Below are 22430 nucleotides of genomic sequence, written 5' to 3' on the forward strand. Positions count from 1 at the left end.
AAAGCGTTTAAATTTTGCGACAGCTTGCAGATGCGGTGAGTGAGGTGCTGCACAACACCGCAAGTATGAGTTTTCCGTTTAGTACACTCTAATTTCATTCTTACTACGGAAGCCACAACTTTTCTTTTCCTGGATGAGTGTTTGTTTTTTCAGAAGAACAAGTTATTATACTATGTGCATGTACAAGCAGCTAGCGCAATTTGTAGCGATGAAGAGGTTGACGACGGTGGCGATCAAGTGAACACGTGCATTATGTTAAAGCAGCATCCTTTTCCCGACCGGGATAGCGTGCAATTTCTCCTTTTTAACGAATTTTGTAAGTGGAAAAAAAGAAAAATGTTTATGAAGCTCCTAAGCCGCAAACGCTGGTAGTTACGCCCTATTAAAACATAGGCATAACTGGCGCGCGACATTGCTCCGCAGAGCTACCAACGCGCGGTAAAACAGGAAAGCACCTATTTTGACGGGGCTTTGTTTCGTCACACATTCCCCCTCCCACATCGTGCCGATGGCTGCGACTCGGCGACGGCGCGACCAAATTGCTGGAATCCAGTCGCGGAGAGCCCACGACGTCGCGGCGGTCGCTGAGCGACGGAATTCGTTGTGTCGCTGACTGCAAATCGCGCAATGTGAAACAGCCTTTTGGCGGACGTCATGGGGACGCGTTGCCGGCGCTCTTGTGTCTTGCGTGGGGTTTGGCACCACTTAATTTACCTTTCCCTAGCTCCATTGCTCTCTGGTATGTGGGATAGCAGAGCCACTTATATTTTTTGTGTTTTCTGGTTGTTCGAGCAGCCCTCAAAAATGTAACTTGGGAAAAATATGTTGAAACTGTGAAATGCGCAAACTATTCGCAACCTCTGATATGAAACATAGAACGATAGTGGAGACTCACCTTTCAATTCTTTAACGTAGCTTCCATTGTCATAGTAGTACTTGTACGATGTATCAGCACCAGGAACAACTGCGCGAGATTTGTACATAAGTTCCTTGTGTATTTCCGTTAGTTATTATGTTCATTTTATACTTGTTTTAAATCGAAGCTTTCTCTGCGAGGTCGTCCGGACTTTCCTGAACGTGGATGCTTACTAATGATGCTATCTCTCCAAATAGGTCATAACTAGGGTCACTAGCTTTGCCGCGGTCTATCGAGCTCCTGTGCTGAGAGAATTGTGTTGGAAACCAGCCGTCGAACCAAGATGGGTAACAGCACTTGTGAAAACGATGGAAGGATCGAACCTGGATCCACCATAAAAGGAGGCGGATGTTCTTACCTTATTTTTCTTTCTTTGGAGCAACGCTTTAGGGCGCCGCTTCCTGCGGCGTCGGTGGCGGCGTAACCGAGCGAACGAGCACAGCGAAAGACAAAAAATCGAGTGGAGCGCAGCAAGGGATGAAAGACGGGAGCAGGAAAGCGGAGGAGGACGGTCCAGTGGGACATCAGGCGCAAAGTGGAGGAAGAGGGTATGGGGAAAGAGTGAGAAGAAAAGCGTAGTGTGTCGATAATGGCTACCAGACGGCGCCAGAGTAGCATGTGCCTGCGCAGGCCTGTCGGTGGCGGTTGCTGTGAATCGCGCCCGCGCGTCACCCACGAGCTGGCTCTCGCGATCTCAAGATCAGCGATGCATTCGCGCTGCACTTCGCTCCGTTTGCAACGTGCCGCACGAGACATTGTCCGCACCAGCCAATATACCGCGAAATGGAAGGACGTATAGAACTGCGCTCTAATTTTGCATTAAGGAGTGCCGTAATCGCCGGTGAATTTTTTTTAGAGCGCAGCTTTTAGGTGCCCGTTCATGCAGTGAGGGTCGGCGGCGGCGTAAGGGAGCGAACGTGCACAGCGAAAGATGAAAAAGCTAACGCGGAGCGCAGCAGGATGTGCCGCTGTCAAGCAAGGGGTATGTAATTCTTAAGTTTAGGTAGGTATTTGCCGTACAAACATCATCACGTTCATTTTGTCATTGTTACGTCGTTGCATACAGTAGACATCTGAGACTGTGTATCTGAACCTGTCTGGTTCTGCGGAGCCTGTGAACAATATATAATTGCACGAGATCTGTTGTGCGCATAAGCTTACAATGAATGAACACAAGTATTGCATAGTCAAAGTTACACGTCAACTTTACTTGTATAGAAATTGATTAGGCATGTCCCTAAAGATTTGCTTTACGTTGATTCCAATAGGCGTTGAATCCGCATAAATATTTTTTTTAATGTCCTGCATGGTTTGCAACACTTACTGACTTTCGTAACCATCCGTGAATTCACCGACGATTACGTTACTCCCTGATGCGAAATTTGGGTGCAGCTGTATACGTGATTTCTTAACGCAATATATTGGAGGGCGAGGATAATCTCTATCGTGCGATAGACTGCAAACGGAGCGAAGTGTGGCGCGACTGCGTCGCTAATCTGGAGATCGTGAGAGCACGCGCATGGGTGACGCTTGGGCGCGATTCACAGTCGCCGCCGCAGACAGACCTCTCCGATGGTGCGCGCTAGTCTGGCACCATCTCTTAGTCCTCGTCGCCGCACTACGCTTTTCCTCTCAGGCTTTGGGCATATCTTCCTGCTCCGATTTCCGCCTCGTGGTGTCGCTGCACCATCCTCCTTCTCTTTCCTCCTCGCGACTTTCATGCCCCGCTGAACTCCACATTCGCCCTTTACTCGTTCGCTGTGCTTGTTCGCTCGCGGTTCTTTTCCCATCAATGCTTTATCTTAAAACTGCGCATGCTGGATCACACATGCCTCACTTTCGGCCAAAATGGCATGCATACTTAAACACTAAATTATCGAGTCTTACGCGCGAAAGCCACGACCTGATTGTGAGGCACGTTGTAGTTGGACACTCCCAAAATTTGGACCACGTGGGGTTCTTTAACGTGCACCTAAATCTAAGTACAGGGCTGTGATCGCACCTCTGCCCAATTGAAATGTGACCGCCGTGGCCGGGATCGCCATTTCGTACATTTCTATATCGTCAACGCCAACGAGCTCTCTCATATGATAGCCACGTGTATCACATTACGCAGCACGGCTGCCTGAGGGCACATAAGAGCACGCCTGTTTTCTTTTTCACATATATGCACAAGAATGAAATAGGCCAATTTCTATCATTTGATTAATCACTTTACAAAAGCTTCGCATCAATTCCAAAAGGTACATAGGATCTGAAATAATTACTGTTCCTTTTAGACAACAAGCTGCAAAAATAGGTCACAAACATATATGAAGGGGAACACATTTATGAGTCATGGTGAGTAACGAAGTGCGGTTAAAATATAGCAAAATGAGATTACACCCGGCGACAATCTATTGCGGGACACAATATCTTAAAAAAAGAGTGAATATCTTCGCAACCTCAGGACGCAGTCTGGTATTTGCATTTGAGTCCTCGACTAGAATATGCTAACAATATTTTCATATACAGTTTTACTGGCTACTATTGCAGGCTGCTCGAGAACTGAACATTTCCGGAGATACCGTGATCCGTAAACTTTTGTCGCCGGGTGTATAAGTTCAAAATTACCTAAGTCTACAGACATCCCGCCTTAACAACATAATCATCGTCAATAACACTGTAAGAAAGACGTAGCAAGGACATTGCTTGTGGAATAAATGGCAAGGAAATGACGGGTTCCTCATAGAAGCTGAACGCACAGTAGAGTGAAGCGTAGATTGCGTAAGGAAAACATCGATTGCCATTTGCGAAACTACCGCGTTTCCGCACAACTAGAACATTCTGGCTGTGGGCTGTTGTGATTTATGATGGGGGCACGTGACCAAACAAAACTATAGAGTTTTCCTTTCTTTGAGTAAAAATCAATATAGCGGCCATCACCTGCCACATCAGGAAATATAATTTTTTTTATGTCACCCTCAAGCGCAAATTGATTGCAAAGGGCAGTGGGTAGATAATGCAAACGACAGCAAAGAAAATGCAGTGAGTAATATTAACAATGAAAAAAAGAGCATTCAATATTATTATAGAATGCTGCCTAGTCCATTGTGAAAACAGTGACTATCACTAACGCTATTCAAGCAGGAAGGTGGTTCTAATAGTAAGGAGACTAGCTCTCCTTTTACTCTTGGTATTGATCACCACGATTGTATTACATGAATGAATCAACTTCTAACTTCAAATGAAATTCCTGTGCGAGGTAGTATACAAGAAAATGTTTTTGCTTCACACAATACTGTCGCGTGGTAGTGATTGTGACAAACACAGTAGCAAAACTGTAAATGGAGAAATGTTCATTGGGCGAACTTGTGCCCTCAAAAACAGGCAACACCCAAAGAACAGCGACAACGGTTAACACAATCGGTGATCAAAATCTGATCAGCGGTTCAAGAGCGTCGGGTTTTATAAGTCAGTCATAGAAGGTTACAGAATAAGCGCTGCTGCCCGCATGTGTTCCAGGAAGTTCTAAACCGTCCGCGTCGCACATGCATGAAATCAGAGTTCACAAGGTTAGGAGACACAGACAGCGGATAAAACTATAGATAACATCTAAGAAATTTCTGATGAATGCAGGCTCGTCCTGCACAGTGCGATAACATTTGTTAGGCGGTGAAACGTGGTCACCCGATATAAATGAACAATTACACGTGCCAATACCCCCCTATTAAAAAGCATCGTCCCGGTGCTGTAAAAGAAAAACGAAAGCGATAAAAAGAACACCCGTAGTAAAGAAACTACAAAATAACTAAGTTCGTCAGCGTGCGTAAAATGGCTTACGACGCACCAGGTGGGCCACTTAGGATCATGCGCGGCACCACTGTGATTGCGAATTGTCGTTTGCCTCGACTTGATAGTCCAGTGCGCCAATACGTCGGATGATATTGTAGGGACCGAAGTAATCTCGCAATAGTTTCTCACTCACTCCTCGTCGGCGTGTCGGGGTCCCAACACAAACACGGTCGCCTGGCTGGTATTCCACGTAACGCCTTCGAAGGTTGTAGTGTAAGCTGTCGGTATCCTGCTGGTTCTTGACCCGTAGGCGGGCGAGCTGTCCGGCTTCTTAGGCGCACTGTAGATAGGGGGCGATGTCGCCATTTTCTTCGTCGGTGACGTGCGGCAGTATGCCGTCGAGAGTGGTAGTCGGGCTCCTTCCGTAAACCAGCTTGAACGGCGTGATCTGTTTTGTTTCTTGCATGGCCGTGTTGTAAGCGAAGCTTACGTATGGCAGAACGTCATCCAACGTCTTGTGTTCACGACGTACATTGCTGGCATTTCCGTAAGACCATTCCGTAAGACCATTCGTCTGCGGATGGCAGGCAGTAGTCGTCCTGTGGCTTGTCTGGCTGCATTGCAGAATAGCTTGGGTGAGCTCTGCTTTAAACGCCTTTCCTCTGTCGGTGATGAGGACTTCTGGGGTTTGCGCCGTAGCAGGATCTTCTCGACGAACAATTTTGCCACTTCTGCTGCACTACGTTTCGGTATAGCTTTGCTTTCAGCTAAGCAGGTGAGGTAGTCCATCGCCACGACGACGCACTTGTTTCCAGATGTTTACACCGGAAAGGGTCGCAACAAATCCATTGCGGTCTGCCGAAAATGTCAGAGTTGGCTCCATCGGCTGTAGTAACCCCGCTGTTCTCGTTGGCGCTGTCTTGCGTCGTTGGCATTCACGGCAAGTCTTCAAGTAACGGGCAACGTCGGCGGTCAGGCGCGGCCAGTAGTACTTCTCTAGTATTCTTGCAAGTGTACGGGAAAACCTGAAGTGCCCAGCTGCCCGGTCGTCGTGCAGGGCGTGCAGGACTTCTCACCGTAGTGCTGCAGGCACAACGAGGAGGTAGTTTGCACGGGCTGAGAAAAAGTTCATCACCAGGACATCATTTCGCCAAAAGAACGAAGACAATATGTGCCTAAATATCCTCGGGACAAAGTTGATCCTGCCTTCCCAGTAATCAGTAAGGCTTCTTAGGCCGAGGTTCGCTCGCTGCTGATCGGCAAATTCGTCTGTGCTGATTGTTGCTAAAAAGGCGTCGTCGTCGTCTTGGTCATCTTTGGGTGGCGGGTCCACGGGAACGCGAGACAGGCAGTCAGAATCAGTGTATTTTTGTCCGGGCTGGTAATTACAGTGATGTATATTCTTCCAGTCCGAGGCTCCACCGTGACATGCGTCCTGAAGGGTCCTTTAAGGTCGCTAACCAGCACAAGGTGTGATGGTTGCTTACGACTTTGAACGATCTGCCATATAGGTAAGCGAGAAATTTTGCAGTAGCCCATGTGATGGCAAGGCATTCTTTTCCGTTGGGGAATAATTTCCTTCCACTTTTCACAACGATAGGCTAGCATAAGCTATCAGCCGTTCAAGTCCATCTTTCCTCTGGACTAGGACGGCACCGGGGCCCATGCAACTGGCGTCAGTATGGATTTCCGTATAGGCGTCTTCGTCGAAGTGCGCAAGTACCGGTGGTGACTGTATGCGTTGTTTGACTTCTTGAAATGCGTCGGCCTGCGGCGTTTCCCACTTGAACTTCACATCAGATTTAGTAAGATGTGCCAGCTGCACAGCGATGCGTGAAAGTCTTTGACAAAGCGCCTGCAGTAGGCGAAAATGCCACAGAATTTACGCGCTGCCTGCTTGTCGACGGGCTGCTGGAACTTTGCGATGGCAGTTGTCTTCTATGGGTCGGGGATTTCTCCAGACTTGCTGATGATGTGTCCCAGGAATAGCAGCTCTTCGTACGCAATGTGACACTTTTCCGATTTCGAACTGAGTCCGCAAGACTTGATTGTCTTTAGTATTGTTTCAAGGCGTCACAAGTGTACGTTGATACTTGTAGATGAAACGACATAATCCAAAGAGACGAAGTAGGTTTCCTTCTTTAACTCTGAAAACAATGTCTCCATCACACGCTGGAACATTGCAGGAGCAGAGCACAGTCCAAATGGCATGACCTTGGACTCATAGAGGCCGTATGGCGTGATGAAGGTAGTCTTTTCGCGATCCCGCTCGTCGACTTCTCCTTACCAGTAGCCAGTTTGGGATCCATCGACGAGAAGTATTTAGCGTCGCAAAGCCGAGCCAATGCGCCATCAATCCGTGGAAGCTGGTATACGTCTTTCTTCGTAATTTTGTTCAATTGACGATAAACGATGCAGAAACGTAGGGTTCCATCCTTCTTATTTAACAAGACTAGAGGAAATGCCCACAGGCTTTTCGTCCTCTGGATGATGTCGTCGCGCAGCGTTTCGTCGACTTGTTGCCAAAGTTTCACGTACTCACGTCGAAACTTGGTACGGGCTCTGGCAGAGTGGTCCAGCACACTTTTCGGTTATTATGCGACGCTTTGCAACAGGTGTTTGTCGGATCTTCGATGACGTTGAAAAGCAGTTTTTCTGTCGTCGGCGAAGGCCTTTGTGCTGTTCCTACTTACTGATGGGGAGACTTGGATTTATGTCGAAGTCTGACTCGGGAACTGTGGTCGTCGAGGTGGATGCCGCAGAATCCGAGAGGAGAACCGCATTGCTGGTTTCCAGAATTTCCTCGATGTATGCGATCGCGGTGCCCTTGTTGATGTGCTTGAACTCCTGGCTGAAGTTTGTCGGCAACACTTTCGTGTTTCCTCAGTGCACTCGAGTGATTCCTCTTGCGACACAAATTTCATGGTCGAGCAGTAGACTCTGGTCACCCTCGATGACATCTCCTACGTCTGCAGGTGTTTTGATGCGGACTGAAATAACAATGCTGGAGCGGGGCGGGATGCTGACTGAATTTTCGAGCACACTGAAGGCAAGGCGACTACGAGAGTTCTCTGGCAATATCGCTTGGTCTTCGGATAGCGGTATAGACTTCGGCTTCAGGTCGATGATGGCGCCGAGTTGGTTCGGAAAGTTCATCCCGAGCATTACGTCTCGTGAGCACTGTTCGAGGATAGCGAATGTGGCATGGTAGATGCGGTCATTAAGGGAATTCTGGCAGTGCAGATTCTAGATGGTGTTATCAGGTGTCTCCCAGGTGTCCGGATTTCAGGTCATTACCATGCCGACTTAACTTTATTCAACTGGGTAGCAAGGGGTCTACTCATCATGGAGTAGTGGGCTCCTGTTTCCGCTAGGGCGGTGACGGCGTAGCCATCGAGGAGCACATCGAGGTCGGTGGTTCATTGTCTGGCGTTGCAGTTGGGTGTTCGCGTCGGATTACGGCAGCGTCGCGTTGACGTGTGGTTGGAACGTGGCATCTTCAGGTATTTTGTCGGCGTATTCTTTGCTTTTCGGCTTCGTCGGCATGGCGGCGTCTTGTTTATATATCGTCAAGAAAGACTTCTCCGCGTATTGATCGGCGGATGAGGATCACCAATTCGACGAATAGCAACCGCACTTGCATCGGTTGCTTCTTTTAGTTTTCCGGATATGGGCACGCAGAACAGCCCCGGGCTGGGCCAGTGTATGTTCGGCGTTGCGGCGACTGGTAGCGGCCTGGTGACGGTGAACGGGACGGTCGTAGAGGGTTCCATTGAATGGTGGCGATGAAGTCGGCGATATCGTGAGGTCGTCCACCAAGCTGTGGTCACGGCACGTTAACGGTGAACCCTCGCAGTACCATCTGCCGGTGTGGCTTTCGGCGGCAGACATGACCCGCTTCTCCGCAGTGGTAACAGAGCGGGCGGTGGTCAGGAGAGCGCCAGACGTCTGTCTTTCTTGGGAAGTTTCGCTGGACAACGGGTGGGCGAGTTGGCGGCGGCGGCGCCGGACGGTGCAACTGAGTCGTTACAGCGTCCTGTCCTGTCCTGGCGTGAGCGAACGAGGCAACCTGAGGCTGGGATCTTGGGAACATCCTCTGAAGCTCCTCTCATACCACCACTCTGATGGTCTCGCGTAGGTCGTCGCTGCCTAATGACTGAACTTCAGTGCAGTTTGCTGGGCTTGCGCAATGGTTCAATTGCCGGTTCCGCATTTCCAGAGTTTTCTCGATGCTGGTGGCATCGCGAAGAAGCTCTTTGGCGGTCTTCGTTGGATTCAGTATCATTTCGGTGAAAAGTCCTCGCTTGACACGACGCATGGGCAGGCAAAGTTTCTTCTCCTTGGACATTTTGGGGTCTGCGTGGCGGAACACGCGCGTCATCTCCTCGGTGAAGATCGCTATGTTCTCGTTTGGTAGTTGTACTTGGGCTTCTAGCATAACTTGGGCCCTTTTCTTTGCGCATGACGCTCGTAAAGGTCCGCAGAAGCCGCTACGGAACAGGTCCCACGTTGTCAGGGTCCACTCCCGGTTCTTAAACCACGTTCTGGCGGCGTCTTCTAAGGCGAAGTATACATGCCGCAGCTTGTCGCCGGAGTCCCAGTTGTTGAAAGTCGCGATTTGATCATAGGTCTCCGGCCTGTTTTCTGGGTCTTGAGGCGATGATCCGTGGAAGGTTGGTGGGTCCCAAGGTTGTTGCAGCAGAATGGGGGACGCTGGGGCAGCCATTGGGGTTGCTGACTTGGACTTTATCCCTCTCGTCTTCTCGGGAAGAGCTCCGTATTCAGGTAGCAGTCATTGCTGCCCGCGCCTAGCTCGCTGGTCCTAGGCGACGTTGGCGTTGTCGTCAGGTTCCGTGCTTGGATCGCAGCTTTGCGGGGGCGTTCGGTACATGTACGTACGTATGTACATGTACGCACTAGCACCTCCACCAGATGTCACGCGGTAGTGATTGTGATGAACGCATGAGCAAGACTGCAAATTACGAAACTAAATCTTTATTGGGCGAACTTGTGCCCTCCAAACCAGGCTACACTCAAAGAGCGGTGACATCGGCGAAGACAGTCGATGATCGTCAAATATGAGATCAGCGGGTGGAGAGCGTCGACTTTTAAAGGTCAATCACGAGGGTTCTAAAATGAGCGCTGGTGCCCGCGTGTGTTCCACAAAGTGCTACCCTATTTGCGTCACGCATGCATGAAATCAGATTACACAAGATTTGGTGGCACAGACAGCGTATTCGAGAAATTTCCTAGACATGTAGATGCGTCCTGCTCTGTGAAAAAGCATTTCTTAGGTGATGAAAAATTGTCACCCGATAAAGATCAATAAGGACACTTGTCAGTAGGACGCCTACCTTATGATGATGAACAATGTGATGCGATATGTACGGCGACGATAGAATCAGTTTGTTGTGAACAACAGGAAGACAACATACAAGGTCCATTATGAAAGTAATGCGCATGATTGTATTATGGCGCGACTATCCATGGAAGCGCGGTAAATCCAGTCGGGAAATGCGCCGTGTTCTACCCTGCAAACGCAGCCGGTCGCCAGTTTACTCCGAGCATTGTACAAATGCACAAGGTCTGCACGAAGCTTGTGCTGAAACTGTAGACGGAAGATCAGAAAGAACTTCGAGTTTTGCGCTGTCAAGAATTGTTGGATTTGATTCAAAATAACCCGGACTTTCTTAACTCTGTGGTAACCGGAGAAGAGTCTTGGATGTTCGAGTATAACCCACAATCGAAAACACAGAGCAGCGAGTGGCAGACAAAATCATCCCCCCGCCCCAAGAAAGCGCGAATGAGCAAGTCTCGCATCAAAACGATGCTCGCTGTCTTTTTTGACACCAGAGAAATCGTGCCTTTTGAGTTTGTGTCGCAGGGAGAAACTGTTAGCAAAGCCTTCTACTTGGAGGTGCTCAAGATATTGGAACGCCGGTTCGTGCGCGTGAGGGCTGACGTCAAAGAAACGGTCAAGCACCACCATGACAATGCCTCCAGCCACACGTCCTTCGTCGCTGCCAACTTCCTGGCGCGAAGCAACACACCGGTGGTCCCCCATCCCCCTTACAGTCCCGACTTGGCTCTGTGAGACTTTTTTTTTTGTTTCCCGATTGAAGAGAGCGCTGAAAGGAGAGCATTGGGAGACCGTGGAAAACATAGAAAAACACGTTACAGCGCTCCTGAAAGACGTTTTTGTATAGGACTTTTAGGGTGCCTTCCAGGCGTGGTAGACACGTCCCTGCAAGTGTATTGATGCAGGAGGAGAGTATTTTGAAGAAATTTAACCATTCGTAAAGGTCCAGGCAATAAATAAATTTTTCCCAGGAAATCCATATATCTTTCGTAATAGAACCTGTATTTTATTAAATATATTCAGGCAGCAAATGTTTGCACGAACTGCTAAAAACGTGAAGCAAAAGATGGTATTCAGAGATTAGCATTATGAAACATCGTTGCAGCGTACAATTGAACACGGACGAGAAAGAAAGACAACACGAACGCCGGTGTTGTGGGTGCACTGTTATTGTAGCAGAGATAATCAAACAAGCCGAGTTGTTTGCAGAGAAAGACGAGGTCTCCCTTATCGAGTTACCTGCAGTTTTCCGTATCAGGTATTTAAATCTGGACCCTTTCGTGGGCCGATCCAGGATATTGTGCACATTAAAAACGTGTGATGATTTGTGCCCTAAATATCGCTGTTCGCAGTGATTTTCGGGATAAATAGTTTAAAAGAAAATTGTACGAAGGAAGGATCCGAACAGATGACGTAGCCGCCTCATACAGTAATCATTATGCCATGGGTGCATGCCTTTTCAGTAGGTGAATAGAACAAGCTTAAAAATTTGTCGAGTGCAAGCCAGCTCGTTGAGGCGTTTGGCGCATTTAATTGAAATATCAAATTTTCGAACACTCCACGCAATTTTTTGTCGTCGTCAAGAATTACGTATAAAGAATGCTGATGTGTTTAGCGTTATTACATTTCTGACGAATACAACTTACATTAATATGCCGTATTTAGTGTCTTTGCGCTTAGAGTTGTTCAATAATTCACCTTCGAGCAGCGACGGGCTACGCTTCAAATTTGTAATATGGCAGAGCGACCGCCCCAAGAAGGTGTATGTCTCCGGATCAAGTTCCGGCACATCACGATTTTTTCCTCAACTACGGAGCTTTGTTGGTAAGAAACATGTATGGGCGTCCTCTGGAGCTTCATGATGGATACGGGTGGATGACACGTTTTACTTTCATTATTCACATTAACTGTACGATATCCCTTTGCGTGAGAATTCAAACGCAAGGTGACGAAAGATGTCTAGGAGAACTCATGTTCCAATCAAAGAGACTGGTGCACAGAACTAGCTCTATTCCAAGACCTCAGGCTGGGCTACTTTGCTGGAATAAACTGTAACGCAGCCTATACAGATCACGCAGACCCTTCTGGCTTTGGCCACCGTTCTCGCACACGTATTAGGCATTGTAGGGTGGATAGAAAAGCAGCTGCCAGTGCGGGGTTCTGCAGTGAAGCACCGTGGCCCTCACACCAGGCAAAAATGCCCCGTTTGTTGTCAGAACGCCGGTCGACGAGCTCCAGAGAAGTGGTTACCGCATTCAAGCTTAGCGGGCCCGGATGCGCGCCAAAATCGCTTCGATTGTCCAAATGCAGCAACAATGTGCTCGACGCTGAGAAGCTCTCGAGCTCTGTCTGATCCACGAACTCAAACGCAGCTTCGGCTATTGCAGTGTCTATGTACCGTAAGTGCAGATGCGCAATTCCAGCCATGGCACTACTGAAAACTATGCTTGCGGTCAGTTGCGCTGAACGCGACCATCAACCACGGAGGATGAAAAAGAACTAATAGCGAGCGTCACGTAATGGTCTTGAAGCATATTCCCAACAATATAAAGAAAGGCTCAGGGTAAATAAGCCCTCCCTACGTGATGAGAAAGAATTAATTTTCATTCTCTAAGAGCGTGGAATGGAGAGCGCGTGGCGAGGACGTCACTAAGACCTACTGTCAACCATAGAGTGTTTGAAAAACCCAATATCCGTTCAGGGCCTACTCCTGCAGACTCGTTGCACAGATTGGCTCTGGAATGTCGTAGGGTGGCATCATAGGAGGGTGGCTGGTTTGCCGATGGGAGCTGCTCGGTGTCATGCTCCTTGCTATTTCCATTTTCCATTCGTCAAGGCACCAAATGTGCACGAAAAAGCTGCATCGACGACGTTTAATCAAACTGCGATTCACGAGAGCAATGATGAAAGTCCATCGCACGCCATTCCTCTGAAAAGTTGCGTAGGACACTGAGCGTTTGGACTGAGCGGTCGCTCCATGAAGGCAACAGTAGTAGTAGTAGTAGTAGTAGTACCACCCATGATAGGCAGTCCCACAATGGGAGCATGACTAGCGAATGAAGGGGGTCATGAAATCAAGTCAGGCTGAACGGCAGCCACCACTGCTTCCGTACGAAGGCTCGAGCACCCAAGATAAACAGGGGAAGATTGGGTTGTAACAACGCTGAATGGGAATGGTAACTGCGCTGATGAAGCCAACTAAGCTGGAGAAATTCTGACAGCGTCGAACTTCGTCGGTTCTCGCAATGAGATAAATATAGACACCCTAGAAGGTGGATGGGAAAACGGCGCGGCGGTTGCTCAATTGGTAAGACCGTCACATGCGTAATGCGAAAACGTGGGTTCGTTCGCCACCTGCGTACAGTTGTGTTTTCTTCCGTTTGCGTTAATTTATCATTTCTTTATTTCACTTAATATGTACCAGCAATGTCGCCTCTGCCGTCCTTGGTGACATCTGGCTCCTTATGATATAGTCGTGTTTAGTTCTGTTTTTTTAAATAACATTCTTTAGTTTTCGCCGTTGATTTCGGAATGAGTGGCTCTGTTTGTAGAATGAATATGAATAATTTTCCTAGTCACCCAGGGATTTGTGCGATTTGTTCGCACACCTCTGGAGGGAATAAAGTGCTCAGCAGAAAACTTGACAGAATTCTTAATATGCGTCCACATGCGACAAACATCCCCTACGGACTCACATTCAAATTAAATAACAAGATAATCAACAACATTATTGTCATGGTTACAAGTAACATTTTTAACATTAAAATTGACTCGTCACCCCTGCTTTGTGTAAGCGGATTTCTAGTGAAGCTGGTGAAAACCACGCCTACAACTCCTGAGGGGGGGGGGGGGGGGGGGGGGGTATGTAATGCTTTATCGCATACCCAGAAGTTAAGACGCAACCAAGGGCGGAAAAAAAGCTCTCAAAGAAAAAAAAAGCAGCGATGGCCGGACTGCCTGCTCAGGGGATGTCAAAGAGTTGGTCAAAGAGTTGTTTTACTCAGACCCATATGCAGAGCTGTTTCCGATAGTTCGGGACTACATTGAACAAAATGGCGTTCTCCCTTTTGAGAGCGGTGAAGGCATATGTGGTAATAGCTTCGTGATTATGCTGAAATTTTATCTTTGTTTGGCTCTTGTTTTGTATGATGATCGTGTTTGCACTCGGCGTAAGAGTATTTGCATCAGTTGCTGTGTCAGGCCAGTTTTATTTAACATATTTTTAGCTGCTATTGACCGAGATTTGGCTTTTGCCTTTACGACATAATATTGCAAAATGTTTTTAGGCATGTGGACGATTTTTTGGTGATTTTAAAATCTAATATTTCTGCAACGACCACTAATACAGTCTAAGAAGTCCTAGCGCTAATTGGATGACATGGCAAAGGGCTTTCCTTTACACGTGAGCTGCCTTTACATGACAAGCTGCACTTTTTAGATTTAGGTCTATTGTTTTCTGAACGACACATTTGTTGGAAGTACTGCCCACCCTCACGCAAAGCGCTTTCCTTTACCGTTTGACTGGGCGCATACTAAACCTGCTAAATGGGCAATAGCCTCCATGTGTCTTGAGGCGGCGTTGGTGAGATCTTCTCACAATATGCAGGAAGGCTTTAACTGTCAGATTGCACGGCTACAAGGAGCCTGATACCCTTGTTCAATCACGGTTGCAGTGGCGGAAACCTTCCTTCAAAAATTGAGGGGTAAGCGGAAAGCCAACCCGCTAGTGAAAGAAAGGCCGTAGGTTGTCTCGTGCATCCATCAAGTGGCCCACAGTTTAAAGGAAGTGGCGAGCAGGTACAAAGCACCTATTGTTTTTTGGCTCCATGGAAGTTTCTGGCCTGTCCCGATGCATCTCAGACCCTTTGTGGTAAAAAAAAAGATACAAGGCCGTATATGACCCGAGCAGTTGGTGTGGTGTACGAAATTCCCCTTAATTGCGACAGGGTGCATGTTGGCCAGACAGGCCGTTGCATCAACGATAGGGCAAGGTAACGCGCGCTGTCTGTTAAGAATAAGATTAATGCACATTTCACTATGCACTGCTATTCGTGCACGTGTGAACCAGATCTTTTTCATATCCGCATAATTGGCAAAAGCAAAGATTCCCAGGCACGGGAATTAATTAACGCCTATTTCGCGAACAAGAAACGTGACGTCTGTGCCAGCGATACATCTGTGGCTTTACGTAGCAATGAACGAGAGTTTTTGCACTCTATCAATGGATAATGATGGAAAACTTTCTTGAATATTGCGCGCAAGCGTACGTGCACACCTGGCAGCCTTCGCCTGTAAATGTGATCATGTCTGTTTTCAATAAACTCGTTGCAAGTGAAGCGCTTTCTTGTCCCAAAGGTTTTGTTACGTTTCGCCTACGACGCGCGGTATAGCCGGCGCGGATGCAATGGACGCCGGGGCTTCGTTCAAAACGGCGGACATTTTGGCCCGTTCGGAGCTGCCGCAAAGCCTCCCCGCCAAGCGCGTCCAGGCGTGTTTCAGTGCCACGTGTCTTCGTGTGTGCGTGTGTGTGTGTGTGCCCACGCTTGTCAAAGCGCGGCAGCCGGGGAGAGGAGCTCCCCAAGTGTGAAGCGAGGAGGTCTATCCGGCGCCGGGCCGGCGGATGCGTCACTATACTCGTCCCAACGTGTCTCTCAGCTTGTCCGTGCCACGCGTCACGTGGGCCTCTATCAGGCGTTCCCTCTTGCCCTCGACTCCGAGACTATAAAAGCAGCTGCCCCCGGACGCCGAGAGAGGCTCCGATTTCTTCCGTTGAGTTACGTGCTCTCCCGTCTCTCCACTTCGGTCGACCTGACCGCCCGCTCTTTTGCGATGCTAGAATAAACAAGTTGTTCTGTTAGCAGTCGACTCATGCTTTGCCGGGACCTTCGGATGCTTCCAGTTGTGCCCCAGGCCGCCAGGCCAACGCTACCCTTGGGGCTTGCGACCCATTTGCAATAACGGGCGTCAGCACTGAGATTCCAACAACTCGTGCCAGCGGTGCGATTCCAACAACTGGCTGGTAGCGGTGAGATCGCGACAACGGAGGCCAGCAGCGAAGAGATGCGGTTGACTGTATGCTGAGCAGCACAACGACCATCCGGGAGCAGTGCAACGAGCCCTGTGTGATGACTGGTTGCCTGCAGCGGAACGACTGCGCTGAATTCTTGGCTGCGAGGTTTGGTGAGTGCGGGACTATCTTCTGAGTTTTGCCAGGCTTTTGTTAGTGTCAGAAACAGAGCTGGTAATTGTGGTTGTCGTTGCTGCCGGGTTAGTTTGCGGCAAGACAATAGTAGGCCGTAGAGAAAGCAGCATTCAGAGCAGCCATGGATTTGAAGTCGTTGCGCAAACCGAAATTGCTGGAGCTTGCAAGAGAGTTGGGTCTGGATGTCTCAGACAAACTCAGAAAACCAGAACTGCTAAGGGCTATTCTTGAGTTAGAAGCTGAGGATGACGAGCTGTCGGAATGCCTTGAGACCATTGAGGAGCGGGCAAAAAGACAGGAGCGCGAACTTAAAAAGCAAAAAGAGAAACAGGAGCGCGAACTTAAAGAACAGAAAGAGAGACAGGAGCGTGAACTTAAAGAACAGAAAGAAAAAGAAGAGCGTGAACGTAAAGAACAGATAGAACGAGAGCAACAAGAGAAAAAAGAAGAGCGCGAACACGCTTTGGAAATGAAGCGTCTCGAGGTAGAGATGGAACGCGCTCGTAATGGAAGTCAGGCACACGGTGCAGGAGAACGAGTATCGTTCAAAATGACTGACCTGATGCGGCCGTTTAAGCTTGGAGAGGACATTGGTTTGTTCCTGGTTAACTTTGAGCGAACGTGCGAGAAGCAGGGGTTCTCTAGGGAAACGTGGCCACAGCGCTTGCTCACTTTGTTACCCGGCGAGGCGGCCGACGTAGTCGCTCGCTTGAAGAGAGAGGAGGCAGAGGATTTCGACAAAGTGAAATCGAGTCTGCTAAAAAAGTACAGGCTGTCAGCGGAGGCGTTCCGTCGGAAGTTTCGGGAAAATGAGAAAGGTAGAAGTGAGTCATATACAGAGTTTGCCTACAGGCTAATGTCAAACATGCAGGAGTGGCTTAAAGAAGAGAAAGCGTTTGGTGACCACGAGAAAGTTCTGCAGTGTTTCGGGCTAGAACAGTTTTATAGTCGGTTACCTGAGAACGTGCGGTACTGGGTCTTGGATAGGCCAGACGTTAGTACGGTGGCTAGAGCCGCTGAGCTAGCCGAAGAGTTTGTGACGCGTCGGGCTCGTGGAGCTAAGGACGGTCAAAAGGGTGAATTTGGCTCCAAGTTTGAGAGGCCGAAGTTCACGCCCATGAGAGCAAAGGGGGACACACGTAGTGCGGATGCGAGTGAAAGCAGTCCGACCGAACGTAAGGAGACGGCGGCAACCGAAGCCGAACGCAGAAAGAGGTTCGAGACGAGGCAAGCGCGCGTTTGTTATACGTGCCAGAAGCCGGGTCACTTTTCGGCGCAGTGTCCAGAAACAAAAACAAAAGACGTGTTTTTGTCATTATGCAGCACTGACGAGAACATGAAGCTTCTCGAGCCTTACATGCGAGACCTCCTCGTGAACGGGAAAGAGTGCCGAGTGCTTCGCGATTCCGCAGCTACAATGGATGTAGTTCACCCCTCTTACGTAGAACCCGATATGTTCACGGGCGAGTGCGCATGGATCAAGCAAGCAGTGGAAGCTCATAGCGTGTGTCTGCCCGTAGCAAAAGTGCTTATTGAAGGACCTTTCGGAGCGCTTGAGACGGAGGCCGCAGTGTCATCTATGCTGCCCCCCCAGTACCCGTACCTATTTTCGAACAGGTCCGATCACCTGCTGCGCGAGAAGGGGCTTTTGTTTGGTGAGGCTAGCGTTCAGGCCTTAACCAGATCGAAGGTTCGGGAGCTCGCTGGAAAGGCGGTAGTTGCGGGACCGACGTTGTCGAACAATGAGAAAGGGTCAGAGGCGCAGCAAGCTGATATTCAGAGCACGCCCGAACTGAACAAAATTGAGCCTGTAGCGTTAAAGGCACCAGATACTGGAGAGGAAATTCCCGATGCGGGAAAGTTAGAAGAGCTATCTGCAGATTTGCTCATCGCGCCTACGTCAGACGGACTTAATAGGTTGCTAAAAGTCAGCCGGTCGGCTTTGATAGCCGAGCAAAAGAAGGATGGCAGCCTAGAAAACATACGCTGCATTGTCAAGGAAGGTATCGCCAAGAAAAATGCTCGCTTTGTGGAAAGAGGTGGGGTCCTGTACCGGAAGTATCTAGACCGCAGGGGAGTGGAGTTCGATCAGCTGATCGTGCCTCAGTGCTACCGTCAGGATCTGTTGCACTTGTCGCATGGGGGTTCGTGGTCCGGACACCTAGGAGTTAAGAAAACTAAGGACCGTCTCTTGCAAGAGTACTATTGGCCAGGGTGTTTTCGGGACGCAGACCACTTTGTGAAGACATGTGACACCTGTCAGCGGGTGGGCAAACCAGGGGACAAATCGAGGGCGCCGTTGAAGTTGGTACCTATCATTACGGAGCCTTTTAGACGGCTCGTTATTGATACTGTGGGACCTCTGCCGGTAACAGCCACGGGGTACAGACACATTTTGACTGTGATCTGCCCAGCGACAAAGTTCCCTGAAGCAGTGCCGCTTAAAGAACTCAGCTCAGTTGAGATAGTCAATGCACTACTGTCGATATTTGCGCGAGTTGGTTTTCCTGCGGAAATCCAATCAGATCAGGGCACAGTGTTTACTAGCGCTTTGACGACAGCCTTTCTCGAAAGGTGCGTGGTAAAGCTGTTACACAGCTCAGTGTACCACCCACAGTCGAATTCCGTTGAGAAGCTCCACTCCGTCATGAAGCGCGTGTTGAGAGCATTGTGGTTTGAACAACAAACTGACTGGGAGCTGTGTCTGCCTGGGGTGACGTTGGCATTAAAGACCGCGCCGCATGCGGCTACGGGGTTTTCGCCAGCTGAGCTAGTGTACGGTCGCTCGCTGCGTTCTCCGCTTCGCATGCTTCGAGACGGATCACTGCCCTCTCCAATGGCTGCAGACTATCTCTTCCACAAATGGCCGCCTCCTGCGCTGGAGCCTCGCTTTGCAACAACATTCCTTTAAGGTGCGTTACAAAAAGGGGAGTCTCAACGGTAACGCCGATGGCTTAAGTCGAAGCCCCTAACGTGGGAATCAGCCTCAAAATTGTTTGTTACTGATGTTTTTCTTCCTGAGGCAGGATTTTTAACATATTGCTTTTGTGTAGTGTTTCAAAGTGATGATGTGCTTTCTAGTGCAATTTTCCAATTTGTGGACGCGTTCTGAGTGCTGCTAGACTACTGTAAGGAACTAGGCAGTAGTATAAAAGGGGAAAGAGCCTGGCAGGACTTGGTGAGGGTTGTTTCGTGATAGCCGGCGCGGATGCAATGGACGCCGGGGCTTCGTTCAAAACGGCGGACATTTTGGCCCGTTCGGAGCTGCCGCAAAGCCTCCCCGCCAAGCGCGTCTAGGCGTGTTTCAGTGCCACGTGTCTTCGTGTGTGCGTGTGTGTGTGCCCACGCTTGTCAAAGCGCGGCAGCCGGGGAGAGGAGCTCCCCAAGTGTGAAGCGAGGAGGTCTGTCCGGCGCCGGGCCGGCGGATGCGTCACTATACTCGTCCCAACGTGTCTCTCAGCTTGTCCGTGCCACGCGTCACGTGGGCCTCTATCAGGCGTTCCCTCTTGCCCTCGACTCCGAGACTATAAAAGCAGCTGCCCCCGGACGCCGAGAGAGGCTCCGATTTCTTCCGTTGAGTTACGTGCTCTCCCGTCTCTCCACTTCGGTCGACCTGACCGCCCGCTCTTTTGCGATGCTAGAATAAACAAGTTGTTCTGTTAGCAGTCGACTCATGCTTTGCCGGGACCTTCGGATGCTTCCAGTTGTGCCCCAGGCCGCCAGGCCAACGCTACCCTTGGGGCTTGCGACCCATTTGCAATAACGGGCGTCAGCACTGAGATTCCAACAACTCGTGCCAGCGGTGCGATTCCAACAGTTTCTTTTTCCGCCCCGCCCTGGTTGCTTAGTGGCTTCTGGTGTTGGTTCGCGGCATCGAATCCCTACCCTGGCGGCCGCATTTCGATGGGGCCGAAATGCGAGAACACCAGTCTACTTAGATTTAGGTGCACGTTACAGAGCCCCAGATGGTCCAAATTTATGGAGTCCTCCACTACGGCGTGTCTCACAATCAGATCGTGGTGTGGTACATAAAATCCAATAATGTAATTTCTTAACGTTCTTTTCCGCCCTTGGTAGCGTCTTAAGTTCGCGGTGTAGGATGAACCAACAAATCCAGCAACAATTTGTATTGAACGTTATAATGCTTTATTGCTTTAGTGTAGTGGTAGTAATGGCAATTTAAAGCAATGGTAGTAATGGTAACTTTGACAGCCCACCGTCGCCTATAGCAGTGCTGTAACAACATTGAAATAAGTTGTTAGGCTGGTTCTCTTACATGGGAAAGGCAAGGGACGTCACTCCCTACGTCACAAGCTGCCGTTACCGCGGCTGGTTGCGCAACAGTAATCTTTACCGGGAAGCATATGCGGGGAGAGCTACATGCTTCGCATTGTTATCAGGACCCGTTACTCCTTGCACTGCAGCCGGGTTGGCCCACATTCTTGCTAATGAACGCGAACAAGAAAAATGCCGACCACCGAGAGGCTAGCAATTTCTCCGTAAAATAAATTTATATGGCTAGTATCAACGTCTGATCCAGTGGACGAATCATAAATATAATTTACCCAAATATGTTTGCTTTCACCACGTAATATGCACAAAGAAAGTATTTGGCATATACCACTTACCTCGCAATTCCGGGCTAACGCAGTGGCAGTAACTTTCTCCAGGAAGGCAGTAACCAAAGGGGCTTCCTTCAAGCTGGCAATATAGTTCGCATATAGGTCCGCCCTTGGGACACACCCGATCTAACATAAGTGAAATAAAGGATTATGCAGATCCAACGCACATTTTGGAATCTATGAGAAGTGTAGCTTTTGTCAGACTGTTTATGAAATGCTGCACACTTGCCCATTTCATGCTTGTGTCCTTCGTGTAAAGATGGGCTCGCATGTGTTCTAGCACATACGTGACAACTTGACAGCTGTTACCTTGTCTTGTATTTTATAATTTTTTTTTATTTATTTGAAGTACTGCGCCCGGGATTCTTTGCAGATTCCTATCTTTCAATTTCACTTTCACATATCTTTATTTACCGGTATAATTCTGGCGATATAACTGAGCTAAAGGCTGTATGAACCGTTATGTGGCTTGTGCTATAAAAACTCTTCTTCCAACTTTATAGCGTGTGCACTAGTATAGGAAATGGGATGAACACGCGGCGTTAATATCAAATAGGTCAAATATTTGAAGTACTAGTTATATTCGAGCATTCTAGTGACTCTCTTGACTGGTTCCACCCCTGTTATTCAGTATATGTTTGCTTGATTATTGACCATAATGCGTTTAGTGCAAGCGTTACGGTTTTGCTTCCCTGTAATTAAGAACAAGAAAGTCTGAATGTGGCCTACTGGTTGCTGCAGCGAGGTGCTGTACAGAAGTGGGGGGATGTTCTATCTCACCATTCGGTAAAAAAATAAAATGTATGAGCGATTCCTCACAGCAGCACCAGCACCCGGCCAGCGAGCAGCTTTGGTAAGGAAAGCGTGGAAGGGTTAGCAAAGAATGTCTCGCTTTAAGATATGCAAGATTAGATAGGTGTGGGCATTCTGGTCATTTTATAATGTTTTTCTTAATTTGTATGCTATTCCCTGCGTAATGCGGATAAATTCCACGTCTTCAATGACATATTTCTCAAGAAGAATGTTCATATAGGCGCCACAATATCTGCCACGATTGCCCACTCAACCTCATTTCCCAGCGGGTGCGCAGCACGCCACATATACGCGGCGCTCATTTATGATCTGGCTGAGGGACCCATACCCGACAGCATTTTAACCTTCCATAAGACATTGAATCACAGAACCTTGCAGCGTGAATAGTTGAATACTGGGCTATGGGTGAATATTCACAGTGAACATTAGGTTGAGCCGCCGGTTAGCTAGGGTCCACATATTTGCTGTCGGCAGTGCCTGCAGCAGCTGCCAACACCTCCACGCGTCGCGGTGATGGCAGTTTTCGAGCTGGGGGCTTTCTTAGTAGGGTTAACAGTATGAGTGTAAAAATCAAAAAAGGAAATATGCGTGAAGTGTATTACGGGGTAGAGTGTAGAGAAGCGTAATGTATATATATATATATGTATATATATATATAAAGTCATATCATGAGAAGCCAAGAAACACTGACACTAAGGACAGCACAGGGGAAATTACTTGTGCTTAATAAATGAAATAAAGTAA

General features: G+C 48.7%; 1 protein-coding gene across 2 annotated transcripts in view; it reads right to left on the reverse strand.

Annotated features, from left to right (window-relative positions):
• Positions 1–22430, reverse strand: part of LOC129381953 (uncharacterized) — a 134379-nt gene that overhangs the window by 16307 nt on the left and 95642 nt on the right. For both annotated transcript variants that reach the window (XM_055065256.2, XM_055065255.2), the window contains exons 7-8: positions 20880–20999; positions 896–964 (exon numbers count right to left, since the gene is read on the reverse strand). In XM_055065256.2, the coding sequence (XP_054921231.1) occupies positions 896–964; positions 20880–20999 (189 nt within the window). The remainder of the gene's footprint in view (positions 1–895; positions 965–20879; positions 21000–22430) is intronic.

The sequence above is a fragment of the Dermacentor andersoni genome, chromosome 10 (genome assembly GCF_023375885.2).
Source record: "Dermacentor andersoni chromosome 10, qqDerAnde1_hic_scaffold, whole genome shotgun sequence".
NCBI lineage: Eukaryota > Metazoa > Arthropoda > Arachnida > Ixodida > Ixodidae > Dermacentor > Dermacentor andersoni.